Raw genomic sequence first — 21,156 nt, forward strand, 5'->3', positions numbered from 1 at the left:
TCGGATAGGGGTGTGCGGGTACCCGAAATTACGGATACCCGATTGTTCGGATCGGGCTTACACAAAGTCGGGCAGGCACGAGCGGGTAGCCCGAAGATTTCGGGTAGTTCGACGATTTCGGATCGAGTTGGAAAAAGTTCAAGGAGAATAGGATTAGAGTTGGGCATTATTCGAATAAAATTCTATTCGAACACCGTTTCGAATAAAATTTTATAACATTTCGAATAAATTCTTCGAATAAAATTCTATTCAAAATATTTACTGAAATAATGTAAAGAAAAAGAGTCGGGAGTGGGGATGTGCGGGTACCCGAAATTACGGATACCCAACTGTTCGGGTCGGGCTTACACAAAGTCGGGCGAGTAGCCCAATGATTTCGGGTAGCCCTACTATTTCGGGTAGTTCGTCTATTTCGGATCGAGTTGAAAAAAGTTCAAATGGGATATGATAGGGATTATATTGCGTTATCGAAATCAATTATTCATAATATTTAATTTACATATATTTTTTTTCTTCAAATGTAATAATATTTACTCTAAATGATAATGTAAAAAAAAATAATTGCTCAACATTTTATGATATTAATTTCGCTCGAGTTGGTATTATTTTCGAATAAGGAAAATAGTCTTTCACTAGTTTGAGTGGCAGGTAGAGCAAGAAATTTTTTTGCAACTAAAGACAATAGTGGGAATCTGGCTGTATTGCATTTCGACCAACTAATGTCTATATTTCTAGCACTAAAACCATCGGCGAAATACATACAATGACTCTTATTAATATTCGGACATCATGTTATTCAAAATATTGTTGTGGATTTCGATTGTTTATAATAGTAAGGTTGGATTAATTTTTTTAATAATATATTAGAACATTCATTATAGTTTATAGTAACAAATTTTATTTATTTATTGCACATACTTTTCTTAATATCAAACAATAAACTGAATTATGTCGAAATATAGTGTGGCATAAATATTCGGACATTTGAAGAACTATAATATTTAAACCTGAAAATTGTTAACATAAACAATAATTAATATTTTGTTGGGTAGCTCTTAACTTCAATTATATATCGCAGACGTCTAGGCATATTTCCAGTAATTTTCTTTAAGTAATTGAGCGGAATATTCTTTCGTTCTTCGATTAATCGTTGTTTTAACTTGTCTTTTGATTTATTGGCGTATGACAATTAGTTATTTTTCACCGAGAAAAAGGAAAAACGTATCAAGAAATCGGTCATCTTTTAAAATTAAGTAAAAGAGTATCTGATATTGTACGGAGATACACTGATGAAGACCGAATTGAATCTATTTCTCAGAAAGATCGGCCAAGAAAACTTAACGACCGAGACAAACGCATTATTCTAAGAAAAATAAAAGTGAATCCTAGTTTAAGTGCTCCTAAGTTAATTTCAAAAGTATATTTATTAATGCGAAATACGAAATAAAATTGGATAATATTGGGAGACAGTTGAATATGTCCCCCTTGAACTTTTTCCAACTCAATCCGAAATCATCGGGCTACTCACCCGAGCCTACCCCACTTTGTGTGAGCCCGACCCGAACCCGAAATTTCGGGTACCCGCACACCCCTAGTCAGGAGTACTTTTTTTTCAATTTTATTTAATAAATTTGCTTTGCTTTTAATATTTAATAAAGCGAATCTACTTCAACCGACCAATATTTACAATCAAATGATAACGTAGAAATTCTTGTACTACAACATTTTATAAATAATAGAAATGATTACATATTTCTGAACGCATATACTATAATTAAAAATATATTTTTGAAATATAATACTCCTTCGCCATCTTCTGCTCCGGTAGAACGTTTATTTTCATTTGCAACGACAACAAACTCGCCTAAAGCAAACAGATTAACTAACAAAATGTTCGAACGAAAAATTGCGCTAAAGGCAAATTTATTAAATAAACCAAAATTGTGAAGAAAAGATTCCTAACTCTTTTTCTTTACATTATTTTAGTAAATATTTCAAATAAAATGTTATTTATTTGAAATATTATACGAATAAAATTTTACTCGAAGAATTTATTCGAAATGTTATTCGAATAATGCCCAATTCGAATAATTGTGTGTTCGAATAAGCTTTGTTCGAATAAAATTGTTATTCGTAAATATCGAATAATTTATTCGAAATTTTATTCGAAATGTTATTCGAATAATGCCCACCTCTGATCCTATCCCCCTTGAACTTTTTCCCAACTCGATCCGAAATCGTTGGGCTATCCGAAATCATTGGATCGAGCTACTCGCTCGAGCCCGCCCGATTTTGTGTAAGCCCGACTCGAACCCGAAATTTCGGATACCCGCACACTCCTACTTTCGGATAATCCGATTCTCCAGTTCCAGTGAGCTACCAAGGCCTTAGATTTTCTCTTCAAAAATAACGTGAGTGCCATAAATCGAAGCATCATCCGAAGTTCTCGAAAAAAATGTACAATAATCCCTTTATCATCCAAAAGTTGTCGTAACTTACAGTACAGTGCTTACAGTAACTTACAGTACAGTGTTTTTAAAGTTAATCATGTTGCTTCAAAATTAGTATATCTCTTTTTCAATATTTCATCTAATGCTTATCTATTTAAAACATGATGTACTGTTCAATGAATTGAAAACTTTCTTTAAAAATAATATAGAAAGCGATAAGATTTATAATCTATTGAAACTCATTCAAGAATAAAAAATCAAATGTGGTGCATATTAAATGTCGTTTTATGTAATCAAATTTTAATTACATATACGTAATTTCTTTAAAATTCTTTAAAATATTATCAAATTTAATCAAAGTAATTTACATATTATAAATCGTAATTTTTTAACGACTATTTCTGTTTTAATATTTTAAATTTCTAAGAATTATTAATTTTAAAATTCGAAATATCTTATCGTTAGAAAAAAAAAGGAATTATTATAATTTCTTTATTTGGAATTTAGGTTTTTGTTCGTTATTTCAAATTAATTTAAAATAATTCATGAATGAAAAAATTGCTTGAGTGAAATAAAAGATGTCTCTAATGTTTCCTAAATGCTAAATTTATATTTTTATAAACCTTTAAGGCTCTAAATTTACATTCATATAACAAAAACGACACAAATATTTTGATTATAAGATAATGTCATAATGATATACTTTCATATTTTCATTATGAATTTTCTCAATATAATTGTAATTAACGACAGAAAAGATTTAATGAATGATATTGGCGTGTGCATTATTGTCGTTTAAAAAACATTTCGTATGCACTAGTCTAATATTAAGATTAGTATAAAGAATTTTTAGGTATTATATATTTTTTCGAACACTTCGGTTTGAAATGTGAACATGATCGTAAAACTGCATTTTCCAGGCATGATCGTAAACACTCACATAATCTGACCCAAACGTCCGTGATTCGAATCTCGATTTATTCTATCAAAAATCGCATAATTTTTCAAGAGATTATTTTGGAAAGAAATTTCTCTGTGTATGAAAGCCATTTAAAATCAGAAACGAGAAATCAGAATATTTTAGAATTTTGTATGACCTAGAATGTTTTAGATCTTTGTACATGTTAAAACTTCGGACTCTGGATCATCTTTGTATACCTCAGAACATCTTGGAATCCTTACAAACTTTACACTTCGAATCTTGCGAACTTTTATTTTGAACTTTAAACTTTATTTTATTATATACTAGCATGCAACATTAAAGTTAAATAACAATTAAACTACAGATTGTTATTCAAACTCATATTTTTGAGAATATAACTGGAAAAAGTAAAAACTCGGTGGAAAATTGCTTTGCATACTAAATGTTATAGATAAATGTTAGATATTTTATATATATATTTTAGAATTTCTTATAACTGCAAAAATATCTCGTAATAAAAGCATAATAATTTGAAGATTTCAGTCATATAAAAATAGTATAGATCGGACGTACGTGTGTATCTACACGGTAAATTTAATGAACAATTCAATAAAAAAAAAATGATGCACATAATATTAAAATACTAATTAAAAAAAATAGAAATTACTTTACTCGACTATGTGGTGTAAAGATGATTGTATAACAACTGATGATGCACCTATGATTTTTTTTTTTTTAACAAAGATCATGTCTTATCTTATGTGTATCTTGTATATATTTATAAATTTATTCTATTATGGAAAGTGGAAATGGAAAAATGTCATTAAGAATTCTGCAACATCAGCAATATTATCGACAGTCTTTCTAAAATCTGTTGGTCTGAAATGTGTGTCAGATTTTAATAAATATCCAAGTATGAATTGTTTAGTAATAGAATAAAAATATAATTATAATAATTTTTGTCAAACATGATTACTCGATTCTGTTATTTACGCACGAAAATTCGTGTAACATTTATTTTAATAATTACAAGATATAATATATATATTTATTTATTTATATATTTATTTATATGTATAATTATATATGTTTTATATATTACTAAATTATATAATATTATTTAACTAAATAATTTTAGATAGCATAATTGAATAATTTTTATTCGACAGAACCACATCTTCATGATGAACAATTGGTGAAAGTGGCAGAATCAAAAACGATTCAGAAAATCATCGAGAAGAATGTCAAGAAAATCAGAGAGGGTGGATGAACGCCCCATGGATCCGGGGCTCAAACTTGGTACTACTTGAATGCAAAAGAAAAAGGTTTGTTTTTATTTAAAATTAGAAATTAGAATATTCTTAATTAATTCGGTAGATCATTAGTTTTTATATTACAATACTTGAACATATTAACTGCACGATTTAATTTTACCATTAGATATTGTACATACAAAATGTCAGATTTTGCAAGTTTTAAAAAATCGTTCTAAAGAGCGGATTTTAACCTTCAAGACTAAGGTGCATTTGATTATGATAAAAAATTTTTAATGTTTTCAGAGACATTTGAATTTTCATAATTTTTGAGAACAAAGGTATTCTTTGCTATTTATTGCATAATGTAAAAATATCTTTGAAAAAAATTAACTCTTTTAATTAATTAAAAGAGTTGTCAAAATGGAGACTTCATAGATGAGGCCAACTGGATTATTATACGAATGCTTTTTATGGAGTCATATATTTATTGGTATACATACATACATGTACATTCAGCATATACAAAATAGCCCAATATCGGACTACAAGAAGATAATTCTACGTGAAAAAATGCATCGAAAATAAAGAATATTTTTTCATTTAAGTTTTCGAGATAATTAAGTTTAAAAATTTATTAAGTATAAGATACATGAATTGTGGACTGGACAGGAGTGTGATAAAATCGAGAAGAAATTGTTCTACCTGCGAAAATAAATGAAAAATGAAGAATAAAATCTGTTCGTTTAAGCTCTCGTTTCCAAGAGTTTGATTAGATAAGAATTGGCTTAGTAAACGTGTATTTGGTAAATTTTCAAATTGAATTTTGTCGAAAACGAAGCATTTTATAGAAATTTACTGTAGTACGTTCTATTCTTTTGATTTATTTTGACACATAGAATACTGATCATTATTTATTCCTGACTAATCTAGAATTAGCTAAATTTAAGCATTACTGATAAATTGCTGATTGCAATTAAATTTAAATATTGTTGATTGCTGTTAACTTAATTTTCTCGAAAATGAAAGCCTTGAATAAAAATATTTTATTTTTGCTTTTCGACTTCTTTTTTCACTTCCTCCTTGGTTATACGTCCAATGCTTGGGCACCCTGTTTATGTATCTTTATTTTGCTGTGCTTACTTCTTGTAGTTTATTACAGATTTGATTTATTCGATAAACGTATGCCTTTTTAAATTGTCACAAAAATCATAATTTAATATTAAAAATTAAATCATATATTAATTTTTAATATTGCACGATAACTACAATAATAAATCATGAATGAATCAGTAACTATAAATTTCGTATGAATTATTCTTTATTGCTATTAATATTAACTATACAAAAAATGCACATTTTTAAAATATTTAAACAATTTTTCAAATTTGAAAATATTTTTATTTAACCACAATAAGATATTCGTTGACTTAATTTCGTTCTACGTGATACGAATAATGTAATGAAAATGAAACTGTACAATGAAAAATTATCGATAATATAATTTCGTAAAAAAAGATCATATAATGATTCACTCGGTCTCATTTTAAAGCGTGAAGCTTCTACTATGATGGACATGAATGTTTCTTTTTTGACTTCATGTGGCGGGCAGAAAAATGAGGATATTTTAAATATTTTAAAAATTCAAATTCAAAACAATTTTCTATTATCAATTAGATTATTTTAAATACTAAAGACTTCTCCTGTACAATAAAAATTCAAGAAATTCTAACGTTTCATTATCCACTTTTATTATTCTAAGCTTAATAAAATGGTGAAAAATGATATTATTCCAACTTTAATAAAATGGTGGAAAAAATCGTACAGCGAGTTTGGTGATGGCTGTAAAGAGAAGATTTTAATCTTTAAGATCATGATGGATTTAATCATTTTTTAAAACTTTTTTATATGTATTTGAATTTTTACTATTTGCGAGAAAAAAGTATTTTCACTTTCCTATCCGTTATATGATGTAAAATCGTCTTCAAAAAAGTACAAATTTATGACTGTCAAAGTAGAGGCTTCATGTTTTTTAATAAGATCAAATGGATCATTATATCTTTTTTTATGAAGCTGCATCTGTTTAAATTATTGACAATTTTTCATTATCATTGATATGGTTATGCTTTTGTTGATTACATTGAATGGATAATTGATAAAACTAATTAAATACAGTTGAAAATACGCTTGCTAAAGAAGCTATTATATTTCAACATGATCATGATCCTGAGCACACAGGAAACAGTATGTAAAATTTATTATATCGATATGGTTTGTATAAAATCTGAATTTCAATTACAATGAGGATCTGTAACGATTTTTGAAACGAAAAATGAAGACACCTCTATAAATGTCTATTGATATCGATTCGAACACTTAAAAAGAATCAAAGAACAAGGAAATAAAATTCATCTTGATTATTAAAATAATAATAAATCATAAACGTGAAGACACATTAAAAACCATCCTACAAATTAAAAATCATAGAGTAAATATTAATAAGTTATTAAAATCGAAAAATTTAACTTGGATAAATATTATGCAAAAATGCATCAATCAATATTTTTTGTGAAAGTTTAATATTTTTTGAAAAAGCATTAGCAACATTAAAAACTTGTTTTTATTAGCTTTAATTATACAAAATTTTCTGTTATATCTATTTCTTATGTATTTTAATAGCAGGAGTAAAAAAAATTTATATATAAAATCTGTAAATCTTTGTGCTTCAGTTATCCTTTTCATTGTAGTTGTGTTGTTTTAAGAAAAAATTCATTTTAGTTTATGTATTCTGAGTTCCATATACACTATAGTTCATATAGTTACTAATTGTATAAATTGTATCTTATTAATTGTATAAAATATATCATTGAAAATACACTTTCTATTTTAGAATTCCAATTTATCAGCATGATTCTATATTCTTCCTCCTATTTCCTCTCTTCTATGTGCAATAAATATATTTAGTATTTTGTTAATAAAGTTAATTTCTTACGCTATCGAATGTAATAAATACAATAGCCTTAATTAAATAAAATCTTATATATTGAAAATTTTTATTTTCTTAATATAAATTTGACATATATCTTGAAGATAGATATATTCCTTTATTTAGAAAAGTTATTATTAAGTACATTAACATGTTAGTCTTATTCTTTTATTTGGTACGTAACGTGTATATTTCACCACTAAGATTAGACATGATTCTCTTCTCTTCTTTATCAATTGTTATTTTTTCTTTTTTTGTAACTATATTTAAACGACGAGAAAAAATAAATTAATGAATTTATTTTAAAGTACAAATGAGCAGTACGCGGGATGGGCAAATCTTGGCTTTGGGCCCTGTTTTCTGCGACGATGACAACGATGACAATGATGGCATACGTCACTGTAACGACGGCTACCTCAACTTCGGTACCGTCTCTCGCTACAACAACCAGCAGCGAAATTTTCGATACGAAAAGGGTAAAATAATATTTTTTATCTAATTAAAAGAACGTTAAGGCGATCAATATATAAGTCGTTCAAGAATTTATCAAATTAAAGAGATAAAAAGATGATGATGTTGCAAATATTACTACTTAAGTTTATCTTAGAATTTACTATTATTTATATCCTCTTATGATAAATAATTTCTTTTTGGAAAATTAAACAGCTCAATATATATATTATTAATATTGATTATCTGAGGATTTCTTACTTACGAGAATGTTGAGTATCTTGAAATATTAACAATGTAATACTAATCGTCTAAACACTCTTAAGCATAACTCTTTTGTTTAATCTCGACAAACTTCACCGTGTTTCATAATAGACTAGACCCTGTATTTGAATAAGAGCCTCATTTTGTTTCTTAACAATCAGACAGCAGTGTCTCTAACAATGAATCGGGAGACAGTGTCAGCACATGCTGAATCGGCGTATTTATATGTTATAAAATAATTTTGGAATTTTCAGAATTCATTTTCTTCAGAATAAATTATACACATTTGGAACATATATATTTACAGTTTGTTTAAAAATGTTTAGTATAAGTATCTAGTATAAATACAATTTATATAGTTGTTTACAATACTCAAAGAAATTTAAAAATATCAACGAATAAGTGAAAAGAAGCGAAAGAAAAGAGCAGATTTTCTTATAACTAAATTATAGCAGATCAAAATTGACCTGACATTGTCATATCCGACTGTTGAATATAGTGAATTCTCAAACTTTGAACAATTCGTTCTGGAAACTGGAATAATTCGCTCGATTTTCGAGTTAATCTTTTGAGACCTGTATATATTCCAAAATTGATCTTTGAAATTGTAAAACGGTATGAATATATGTACATCATCTAGCCTTTTAACGTATGCATGAACTTACATTTCAGTGATTCATTTTTTATTAAATCTTCCATTGCACTTACATTGATTTTGAAAGTGTATAAATAACACGAATATTACAAATTCATCTCTAAAGGGTTAAATTTTCACATAAAAAATAATGTAGATTGCACTAATTTATTTCAGAGCCCAATATAAAAAAAATTTAAGTGTCTATTTATGTAAAACATTTTAGGTATTTAAAAATTATTATATCGTAAAATAATGATAAGAAGAAGTATACTTAAATTAAAAAATTTCTACAATGACTTTAATGACAGCTTGGTCCTAATCCTAGTCTTAGTCTTTAATTATTAATTAATTGAATAACAAATAAACTTCGTTGCCTGATATCACGTTTTTGAATTTTTATTCGCCGAAATTTTTGAAGCCGAGTTTCCTCAAATTTGTTCGGTTGAATTTCATGTTATTCAAATATTAAATTGTTTGAAGATCGATAATCTACTATATTTTTCTAATATATAGGTACATATCTTTATTTATAGGTATATTTTAAATTATAGTATTTAATTGTATGTTCTTTATTTAAAGGTTATATTTTAATTATAATATTTTACAGCTTGCGTAAAATGTGACTAATATTAAATTCTACAATTCAATACTATATTAATTAAGTGACTCTCGAAATTTTTTCTCATTATTTCTTGGAGTTAATGAAGGTTATTTTGAAGGTTATAATAAAAGTTATTTTACGTACATACAAAAATGAAATCTAGAATGATACGAATAATTTTTTAAATATTTCTTTAAGGGTTTTTAAAATTATTTTTAAAATATAGGTTACACGTAATACTTCATTTTCTCATGAAAAATTGTGCACGAGACATGAATGTTAAAATAGAATATATAGGAGCAAAGATTTATTATAACATAACTTAATAATTAAAGCATTCTTTTATGCTTTATATACATATATTATAAAATTACTTAAAATTGAAAATATAAATAGAACGTTTACATTTGTACAGTCGAATTAATTTATCTTAATTCTTCTTTGGATTCTCTAATAATATAGAATCTAAAAAGAATTACTGTCACTGCAATAAATTGCAAATTGTCTTTATTTTTAATTTCTCTTTAATTTAATAGCAAACTTCTTCTCTAGAAACAATTTTCAGAAAACAGTATAATAATTGGTAAACTTATATATTAAAGTTTATTTATCTTAATTCTCGATTCTAATAAGGTAAAGTCTAAGTTCAGGAATAAATTGCAAATTATTCGAATTTAATATTCAGTAATATTCAGAGTAGTTCAATGAAGATTAACATCTTGAATATTTCTGTTGCATTTGAAGAAACGAAAAAACTTTGGGAATGAAAGTTGTTCAGCACAGATGTGACCATAATATGACAATAATGATTTCTTTAGATGATGGAGTTTCGAAAATTCCAAAATCACGTCAACCTCAAATTTTTCTTAGAATTATATACTTTTTAACGCATTATTTCAGATAGCTTCTCCGTAAGAAAAATTATTAATTTCTTAATTTCAATTTTGTAAAAATTAGATATCTTTAATTTTATAAAATCCATCATACAAGAAAGGAACGATATTTTTATGTTCGCATTTTACAAAATTAAAGTTAAATTATCTACTAAACTAATAATTTTCTGATATACTTTTTTTTATTTTCTAATGTTGAGCTATATCCATTAATATGTACATTAAAAATTATATGATTCCATTTCAAAAAGTAGAGGTAATGTTGAAATTTTGAAACTTCTCCATCTGCAGGAAAGGCATTACTATATTTTGGGTTCTTCTGAATAACTTACGTTTTTTCAAAAATAACAGAAATGTTCAAGTTGTATTTCTTATTAGATCATCTTGTATAATTTTCAATTTGGTAGCATATTCATGAAATTACTTTTATATGCCCGATAAGTTCTAATCTAATGAAACGATTTTACGTCAGTTTCGGCATTCATGCTGTTATTATAAGAATACTGATTTAATACTTCCTACAAAGAAAATAGGTTATAGAACATCGATTTTCCTACAATATGGGAATTTTTTATAACAGTTGCAGATTTTTATTATTGTAACGATCCAATATAGAATGACAATTAATTTCAAACGAAAAAAGTGTGATTGTTTCTTCGAATAGTTAAAAATTAGAATTTTAATATTGTATAGTACAATAATAAAATCAGAAATTTCTATCGTTTTCAGTTTTACGATTAAACTTAAAATTCTTGTTATGTCGTATTAATTCTTAACAATTTTATTAAAACTGAAAATTAAATTAAATTTCATTTTAAATCTCGGGATTAAACTTGAAGTTCTTGTGTCTGTTTCGATTAATTCTCGACAATTCCAAATTAAATTCAAAATTAAAAATTAAATTCCATCTTATTAAATCTCAGAATTAAACTTAAAATTCTTGTTCCATCATGTCTGTCTTAGTTAAGTTTTTAATCGCGACTTTATTAATGAATACTATCATAGATAGGCAATTATTTAAATGCGATTTCTTTTTGAAATAACTGCTGGTTGCTGAAATAATTGCTGAACGAATTGGAATTTACTTAAAATTTGATTTTAAGATATTGTTTGTCATACACGCTTGCGTTGCACATGTATATAATGTACGTAAAGTGAATTTTGGTTATAACAATGTATTTTCATGTAGTGTAGACATGTGTATTGTTTGATATTGTTTATAATCTAAATATCTAAGCTTGGACTTAATTGTTTATTAAGTATGTTTAACGGATATATTCGTCATATAAAAAGAAAAGCTACCTTTTGCTATATATAAAATTATTATTTGATCAATTTATGACATTCTGCTACCGCCATTCTTCCTTTGCATTCTTTATACGTCCTTTTATAAACAAATAAGAATATTTGCTTTTCTTAAGAACTTTGCACCATCTCAAGCACTTTGAAACTTCAGTTGTGAGTTCTGTTACATCATTCCTAATTTATTCTTCGACAATAGTTAGAAGTTTGGAATTCTCAAGTTATTGTCAAGAAGAAAGTAATGCCACATAGTACTCCAAGATTTCCATTCAAAAGTAGTTTTCGTTCGCGATTATGTCACAACTTTTGTCGACGAAAATCTTACGTATTCATTTTTATGTTCTGTGACGAGAGAATTGTTTTAAGTATTGCATATTTTAAAATATATTTATATTTTTAAAAATATATGTATGTCATTATCATATTAACATAACTTTTCATATGAATGTTTCTGAATCAAATCCAACTTTCTGCTCTCAAGATTATTCGAAGGCTATAGTATTTAGATTATTAAACTCATCTTTACATCAGCTACAATGGTATCTATATAGTTAGCTATAATAATCAAAAAATTACATAATGCCATTGAAAGAAATCAAGATGATCTTGAGTTTCTATAAAAAAAAATTTTTTCATTATTTTTACTGTTGCAATTTGTAACTAAAATTGATTAATTTTTGTCTGAAACAGAAAATTTTTTATTGTATTATCGGAAATACTCAAAAACTTCTTAATATTATAAAATATTATTTTCCAACAAAAAAAGTTATTATTTGCATTACATTACTATTTTTAATACCACAGGATGTACTGTTAAAATATCTTATAAAATCAATTAATTGTTAAAATATCTTATAAAAATATAAACGTTCTGTGTCTATTAATAGAATAGATTGCTAGTTAATATCAGACAATCAAGAAAGTTCTGTCATCTTTTCTATTACAAGAAAGAATCATGCAAAAAAACATTTTATTTCCTAAAATAATTATTCTTATTTTGATAAATATTTTTTCATAACGGAATCTACACAATATCTACCTATTATAATTTATCAGTGTTCTATTTTATAAAATAATGAAGAAACTATGACATTTTTATGATATAAAAAAAATATGAAGTAAAAAAATCATTCATCAATAATTTTTTTTTTGTATTCTGAATAATTTTTTATTATTCATAAAAAAAAACTACAGAACTTTCTTGATTATCTAGAAAAATTCAAATTATATTTATTTCTCAAAGTCCAAAGAGATATAAAATATATTGAGTCCAAAAAAATTTAAAATAAATTGCAAATCTAAGATAAATTCATAAATAAAATTATATCGATAGTTTTCTAATAGAATCCAAAAAAATTTAAATTTTTCTAATAGAGTCCAAAAAAATTTTAAATAAATTGCAAATCTAAGATAAATTCGTAAATAAAATTATATCGATAGTTTTCTATATTGGAAGTATCTGTACCTATACAATACAAAATGTTATATTTAAGTGAGAACAGTGGAATATTTTACAAGCAATTCATGTTATTAAAAAAATGTTTCTACAAAAATTATTTGATATGAAGGGAAATATTTGGAAATATTTATATATAGATATCTTTTGTGTTTGTAAAGAAACACTATAAATTTTAAGGTCATTTTCATTCATAGTGTGTCGATATTTGTTAGTGTCGTTCAGACAACAATCCTAATGCATGGTATCATTCTAGAGAACAAAATCACAAAATAGTTAGAAAATTCCAAATGGCATAGGAAATAGTTGTGAAATATCGACCAACGTGAAATTTTATGGTAACGGATCGTTTCCTTTATGAGAATTATTTATACTTCAAGTATAATTTACACTCGAATACATTCGAACAATTAAAAGACCAATTGAATTTATTATATAAAATCAATGCGTAATTATAAGCAAAATATAGAAATTTTAGAGTTGTTCAAATAACGAGAGAAATGAAGAAAAAATAAGGATAAAAAGGGAGATAAGGGATACACAATGGAGGATCTAGGGCATTTAAGTAAGACAATAGATGTTATTTTCCCTGCATCTGGCCGCAAAATACAAGAACATTATAAATTAAGCAATTTCGAAAATTAGTGGATATTTAAATTTTTTTCCAAAAGAGCGGTTGAGTTGCAACATATATAATTTTTTTGAAGCTTCTTTTCTCGTAATAAGTAAAATATGATGTAATAAAAAAATTACACCTTGGAATATCATGTTCAAAATCAATATTACGACTTACTTTTAAGCAAGTACCGATCCGAATGTGTTCTTATTTTTAATCATAGAACATACTGACACTATTAAAATACACTGGCAGGATAAAAATGAATCATCCTGTATATTCCATATTTGAAAAAACATAATGAATTCGTTATCCGCCCTGCATATTGCTAAAACCACTCACTGTTCAAGAGTTAAGAGAATCAATTAAAACGCATTCCTATATGCAGAGTAGCTCTAATTTCATTTGATCATTTTACACCTGAACTCGAGTTCAATTACGAGAGAAGGCCAACGTCCCTGAATTGATGTGTTTCAGTTAATCAGAATCAAGCAAGACCTAATAGCAGTAGTATACATTTGCTTCTGTTCTGAAACATAGGTGTCAAAGACTGTCTCTCTATAATATATCCTAGTCAACTTCCTAAATGTGCCAGTTGATTAAAATTACATGTCCTCGACTGAATAGCAAAATCAATATATAATACATTTTCGTTTCAATGAGTTTATGGTGATTGAAATGTCAAATTCAAATTAATTTATAATGCACGTAAATGAGCACACTGTACGTTGTTACGAACGAAGAGAAGTCAATAATTGTGAAAAAGAAAGAAATTAATTTTATAAATATATTTAAAAATAATGATATGTAAAAAAGTATCTTAACATATTAATTCTGTTGTTCTCCTCCTTTATATTACTCAAACAATTATATTTCAATAGATATTATTAAAATATATACATGACTTTGAAATATTTGATTTTAATATTCAATATTATATTTTTTTGTATATTTCATGTTTTTAAATAAAGTGTTGTAAAAAAAGAAATATATCTGAAGAGATTGGACGTGATGAAAAAGTTACGAGAATAGCAAGGCTAACTTTATTTACTGAGCAATTTCATAACCATACAATTATAGAATTAAAAAATTATAAAAACAACTTACTTTCATTTAGGTTAATTTCACCTTTAATAAATGTAAATTATGATTTTTGAATGAGATGATAGAATATTAAATAATGAGAAATCGTTAAATGAAGAAATTAATTTAATAAATTAGAAATCTAAGTGAAAAATTAATTCATTTTTTATAGTTAAAAGGTTAAAATATTTTAATACAGAAATTGTACACATTCTAACAATTTATGATATAATATTGAAGATAAAAAATAACAGTTATATTTGAAATTTTTGTAGAAAAATATTATTGAAGAAATCTTAACTTTTTGTTTAAGTAAAAGATGAATCATTAAATCTTAAAAAGATTTTTTAAAACATAAAATATAATACATAAAATATTTATAAATGTAAATGATTCAAATATTTGTTCTTCTCTTTCTAATTTAGTTAATTTTTGTTTATCGGCTATAAAAATATTTTTGGATTACTAGTATTCAGTAGTGGTATTGAAATTTGATCAAATCATTATCAGTGAAGGAATTATTATTAATTATCGATAATTATTGATGACGAAATTTCTTTTTTGATTATCAACAATGAATTTCTTTTCAGTTACTTTCGATCATCTCTTTTTATTAACACTATTGTCGTTAAAACCAATGAACAAAATATCTTTAATTTAATATGAATACATGGAATTAGGTTATAGAATTTGTTTAAGCTTTGTATTAGATAGCAGTAAATGAGGATAATATATAAAAAAGATTGTTAGAGGAAAGGGTCTTCAATTTATTTTTTTATATGTAACTTTTTAAATATTTAATAAATTAATTTTTTAAGTTTTTAATTTTTTTAAATTAACTACTTTTTAATTAGCGTTGTCAGAAATCATGTAAAAGTTACAATAAATAATAAAAATTACAATAAAATTGCAATAAAATTAAAAATAAAGTTACCAATTAAAAATAAAATTACCAATGACTAAAAAAATTTTAATTATTTATCATTGTTACTTTTGACCAAAATTATTTAACTTAGATTAACTATATTAGATTCTATATTCTATATTATATTTAGAATTCAGGTTACAATTATTATAATTAGTGACTCAAATGAATTGAAATTAATTTGGTTGCTTCTTTTGATATATTTCGAAAATCATATTATGAGAACAAATAAAATATACTTGAACTTTATTTCAGATAGTCAGAAGATTCAATAGAATCAATTTTGTAAACTCTAGATTCGACTGCAGATATATGCAGTGACTTCCATTAATATTTGGATACTTAAATATTCAGATACTAAATATTGAAACTATTTTAATTTTATAACAAGAAATCGTACAAAAATACATTTTTAAAACTGGAAGCCTCTACTTTTCAAATACATAATTCATACTATATGACAGATGATTCTTTTTCTCAGAAATGCTATAAATTGTCGAAACATTGTATGTAAACAAATATGTAAAAACATTTGGGAAATTCAGGTTGTACGATTTCTTTTTACAAAATTATATAGTTTATAATTATATACTTATTATATTGTTTAAAAATTTATTGTCCGAATATTTAAGTATCTGAATATTGGGAATTATATATATCGAATATATAAAATGCATAAAAGTGTAAGATATGAATTTTCAACGCCATGAGGTAAAGAATTTTTAATTTTCCAGAGATCTTGTAAGCTATAAATAAATTTTTCTACTAACCACAAATTTTTAACAACAAGTTATGGAATATAATTATTATTGCAAAAGAAATTTCAGTTAAAAGAATTCTTTTTTCAAGCTAATAAAATACTTTAATTAGTTATGTAATGGTAAAGTATAAATAAAATAAGAGTATTTTTTGGATAGCATAGAATAATATGTTTAGTAGAAAGTTTATTAAAAACAAATTTCGTTAGAAAAATCAGTTAGTTCGTGTGTTTACATTTAAAAAGACATACGATATAATAATATAATATAAATAAAATCTATAATAAAATTAATAGTCATATTGTACTTTATAACAATTATGTTAGCAATAAATAAATGTTCTTTAATATTCGGAAATTTTGTGAAGATGAACCAATAATATAATTATTATAAGAATATTTAATATTTAATAACATTTATTAAATATTAATATTATAAAAATAAATCGTTATTTTAAGCTATAGACTTTTAACATAATCTACAAATAAAGCTAACAATTTCCATTTTGACACTAAATTTTTCTTTGTATGAAATTTTCTTATAAAAAGAGATTTTTTCCGAATAAAAATTGACCATATTTTATTTATCGAATAAAAAATAAATAGAAAATTCATAATATGATAAATGTTTCACGTAAAATACAATGGATTACACTTGGAGATTATTTGATGTAATTGTTGTATTAAATAAAATTTATTATTATCTCTTATCTCTAATTTTTTTGATAAACTTTACATTTTTACAGATTTGTTTCTTATTTTGTTTTACTTTTGGAACATATTTTTACCACCTGATGGAATAAACTTGAAACGCCCTTTGTATGGAATGATAGAGTAGAGATAGGGTAGACAAGAGCTATCAACTAACACCCTCGGGTAACTAATAACCCTCATCCATTCTACTCACACCACACAAGGATAAACTACGATCTGAATGAAGTTGGATTTAAAATTTTTGAGCTGAACAACGTAATCAGTTCTTACAGTGCCAGTTGCTGATGGGAAATTTGTTTTTGTTGTACATTTTTAATTGAAAGAAAGTCATTTCGTAATTTCTGTTCGAAGAAAATTATTTTATTAAAAATTTCGTTGGAAAAAATAAAATAGTTAATACTGCTGGAAATTTAAATTAAAGCAAGAAATACATTTCTTTCTTTTTATTAATCTTTTATGTATTTTATGCATTTCAATGTCAAATACTATTTTATAAACAATGCTGTATAAAAGAAAGCTAAAAATTCTCTAATATTGATATGTAATGCATGTATGTGTATAAGAATTATTAAATTTTAATTTTAGAATTAGACATTTTTTATCAACATTAGTAAGAATTTTCATTTCATACATCCATTTATTGTTTCTGTTAAATATAATTCTATTTTATAAAATTATGAATTATTTCTTGTCATTTTCTTTTTAAATTCTTTTTTCTATACTACTATTTATAGTGAAAAATGTGAATGAATCACAGATTTTGTGTAAATCATTCTTAATATATATAAAAAAGGTATACTATATATACAAAAAATGTAGATTGTTTTGCATAATTATTGTCAATTTAAATATTTTTTCAAAGCTATAAATATTTTTTATTTATTTGTAATAAGAAATATTATTTCTAATAAATAATAAGAAATATTGATTATATAAAGATATTTTACAAAAAAGAATTGATTAGTGAATATTTTGAATCAATGAATATTTTTTGTTACAAGTAACTGAAAAAGCATTCGTAATATTGAAAAATTGTTTTTATTGGTTTCGATTACTCAAAATGTTTCCATTATATGGAATAATAATAATATAATATAATGGAAAAGAAAGAATTTGTGCAAAAATTATCGTTAGTACGTACATTTGAAGAAAACGTTATAAATAATAATAACATCCTATATCCCTGCATATAAGTTATGAGCAATAGAACATCGTTATTTGTTAACTGCAGGAAAAAAGTTTCAAGGATAAACTTTTAAATTTGAAAAGGCATGTATTGTAATAAAAAACATTTTTCTCAAAATCATAAATCACTTTTTTATAAGATTTAAAATATGTGCATTGATGATTTCTTAGGTAAAACCATGAATTCTTAATTTCATTGCGCCATAGCTGATTTCAAGACAAATTCATCGTATTATGATATTAAAATGATTTTAAACTTACAAGGGAAAATACCGAACCCTGAATCGCCGATTAAATTTGGCATGAATGTAGTTTTAGTAAAAATTCTAAATTTATCTATCACTCAAAAGATACAGTTTACGTAAATTGTAAACAAAATTGTATCAGCCAGTATCAAAAAATTCTAGTTATTTACTTTTTTACAATCTTGTATTTTCATATTGTTAATCTGAGCATTATGTGAACCTCTACAGCCTCATATCATAAAGTTATTTTATATGTAAAAATTATATTAAAATAAAACACTCTATATGCATCTACATGTATTAAAATTGTAAATATGTAGTAGCAATGATTATTAGTCCTTGATACATATTGCAAAGTTAGTTTGGTTTTCTATATGCTATTAAATCTGACAGTAAGTTTATTTCATGTCTAAATATTTAAATCAGATTAAACAAAGTTTTTAAAACGAGTTTCAAACTTGAGTTTTAAAGGACTTTGAAATTAATTACACTATTTAATCTTCCGCCATAACTCTGTTATTCTACGAAATATTCCATATAAAATACTGTTTTTTCAAATAAAACTCGTATTTTTATTAAAACCATATTAATTTCATTATCTAATGCGATATAAAAATTATTGAGTTTAATATTCAAAAGTTTCCAAATTCAACATTTTCTACTGTATATTCCGAAATAATTTATACATATTTGACGAAATGAAAATAGTCATGCATCATAAATCTGATGATGATACAAATATCTAGATGATACGAAATACAGATTATTGATACGAATATCTCAATATTAAAATATAAAATTTAATAAGTTATCATTACAATGTTCTATATGAATAATTTTGATGTTATTTATTCTGAATCCATTAAATTAACTATGTAATATCACTGAATTATAAATGATCCATGAGAAATTAATTTAAATCATTCAAATAAATATAAAATATGGAACACAAAAATGAAATATAATAAAACTGCATAATGCAATTTAAATTTTATTTTGAAGTTTTCAAAATATTTCTACAGTTTTCGTAAAACCTACAGTTTTGGTAGAACCAGAAAGAAAATGATACCATATAAAAACTAAATCGAAAGTAAAGAATACAATTTTTTCATTAGAACTTTCGTTTCCAAAGAATTTATCAAGTATGTTTGAATTTCGCCAATTCTGAGCTAGATAGAAATGAATAATTAAGAGGAGATTAGTCTACGTAAAAAAAATAAATAGATTAATTAAAATATTGCATTTTAAGAAAATGGACTTTGAATATATTTCATTAAAAATTTCCTTGATAATAATTTTTTGAACCTAATTTTTTTGAAAGCACAAGAAAGATTTTATTTTACATTTTTGTAAACTTGTTTTTGCGCGCAGAATAATTTTTTATTAATTATACTCTTTTTTCAAGTCTAGAAATAGCAAAATTCAAATATACTTGATAGATTTTCGAATTCCATTTTCTCAAATTCGAAGTCCTAAATAAAAAAAACTTCATTTTTTATTTTCATATATTTTTTTAGGTTATACCATCAGATCGGAAACATTCTATATATCGAATATCTTACATTGTACAGTGTAACCCAAAAGTGATGAAATAATTAAAATAATATTATTATAATATAATTAAAATAATTTTAATTATATACAAATGCAATAAAACTGTACCCAAACTTTTAATATTGTATACAATACTAAACTGGTATTGTGTACAATAATGTGTACAATAGAATTTCGATTCCGGACCGAGGCAGTATCGGATAATTAAATATACCGGATAATTGGATTCAATTATTTTGTTTTTATCACCCCTACGAAGTGATAAAAATAAAATAATTTGTAAAACCATCATGAATAATATAAACACAATTCATTAACGAAAATAAAATATATATGTAGATATAGAACATATAAAATGTATATCTGATTGATATTATTTTGACTTTTTTTTATAAATATGATATATGTACGACAATTGTCGAAGAACAATTGGTTAATCGGGTATTCCAATTCATTATTCAAATCATTCACTAATCGAATTTTTCTAATAACTTTGTTTTTACACGAGGAAAGATCATTTAAAAATATTGTTACGGCAAGCTCGACGGTGAACGTTGGTTGCTGCCCGCTTCGCTCGTCGCTCTCTCGTCGTGCCTTTTACAGCCTCCGGAGAGATGTTTTATGCAATGAATGAGACGTTATGTGAAATAAATACTTTTATTTCTCAACTAATACAAAGTGACTGAATTGAGTGAGTGAATGAGTGACCGACGCGGAATCACTCCTCTGACTGATTTGGTGTAAATGAAAATGAATGTATTACTGACGCGGAGTCAGTCCTTGGACGGACTGCTTGTGACTCGTTGAGTGGTCTACGTGTGACTGCATTTAATCGTCTGTTCGCTACGTGAATCTACGTCGCC

General features: G+C 25.1%; 1 protein-coding gene across 3 annotated transcripts in view; it reads left to right on the top strand.

The window, feature by feature from the left end:
* Window positions 1-4,536: 4,536 nt before the first annotated feature.
* LOC122531683 (probable G-protein coupled receptor CG31760) overlaps window positions 4,537-21,156 on the top strand; it is a 58,700-nt gene continuing 42,080 nt past the window's right edge. For all 3 annotated transcript variants that reach the window (XM_043659791.1, XM_043659792.1, XM_043659793.1), the window contains exons 1-2: window positions 4,537-4,697; window positions 7,920-8,087. In XM_043659791.1, the coding sequence (XP_043515726.1) occupies window positions 7,941-8,087 (147 nt within the window). In that variant the 5' untranslated portion in view covers window positions 4,537-4,697; window positions 7,920-7,940. The remainder of the gene's footprint in view (window positions 4,698-7,919; window positions 8,088-21,156) is intronic.

The sequence above is a fragment of the Frieseomelitta varia genome, unplaced genomic scaffold (assembly GCF_011392965.1).
Source record: "Frieseomelitta varia isolate USP_RPSP 00005682 unplaced genomic scaffold, Fvar_1.2 scaffold_411, whole genome shotgun sequence".
Taxonomy (NCBI): Eukaryota; Metazoa; Arthropoda; class Insecta; order Hymenoptera; family Apidae; genus Frieseomelitta; species Frieseomelitta varia.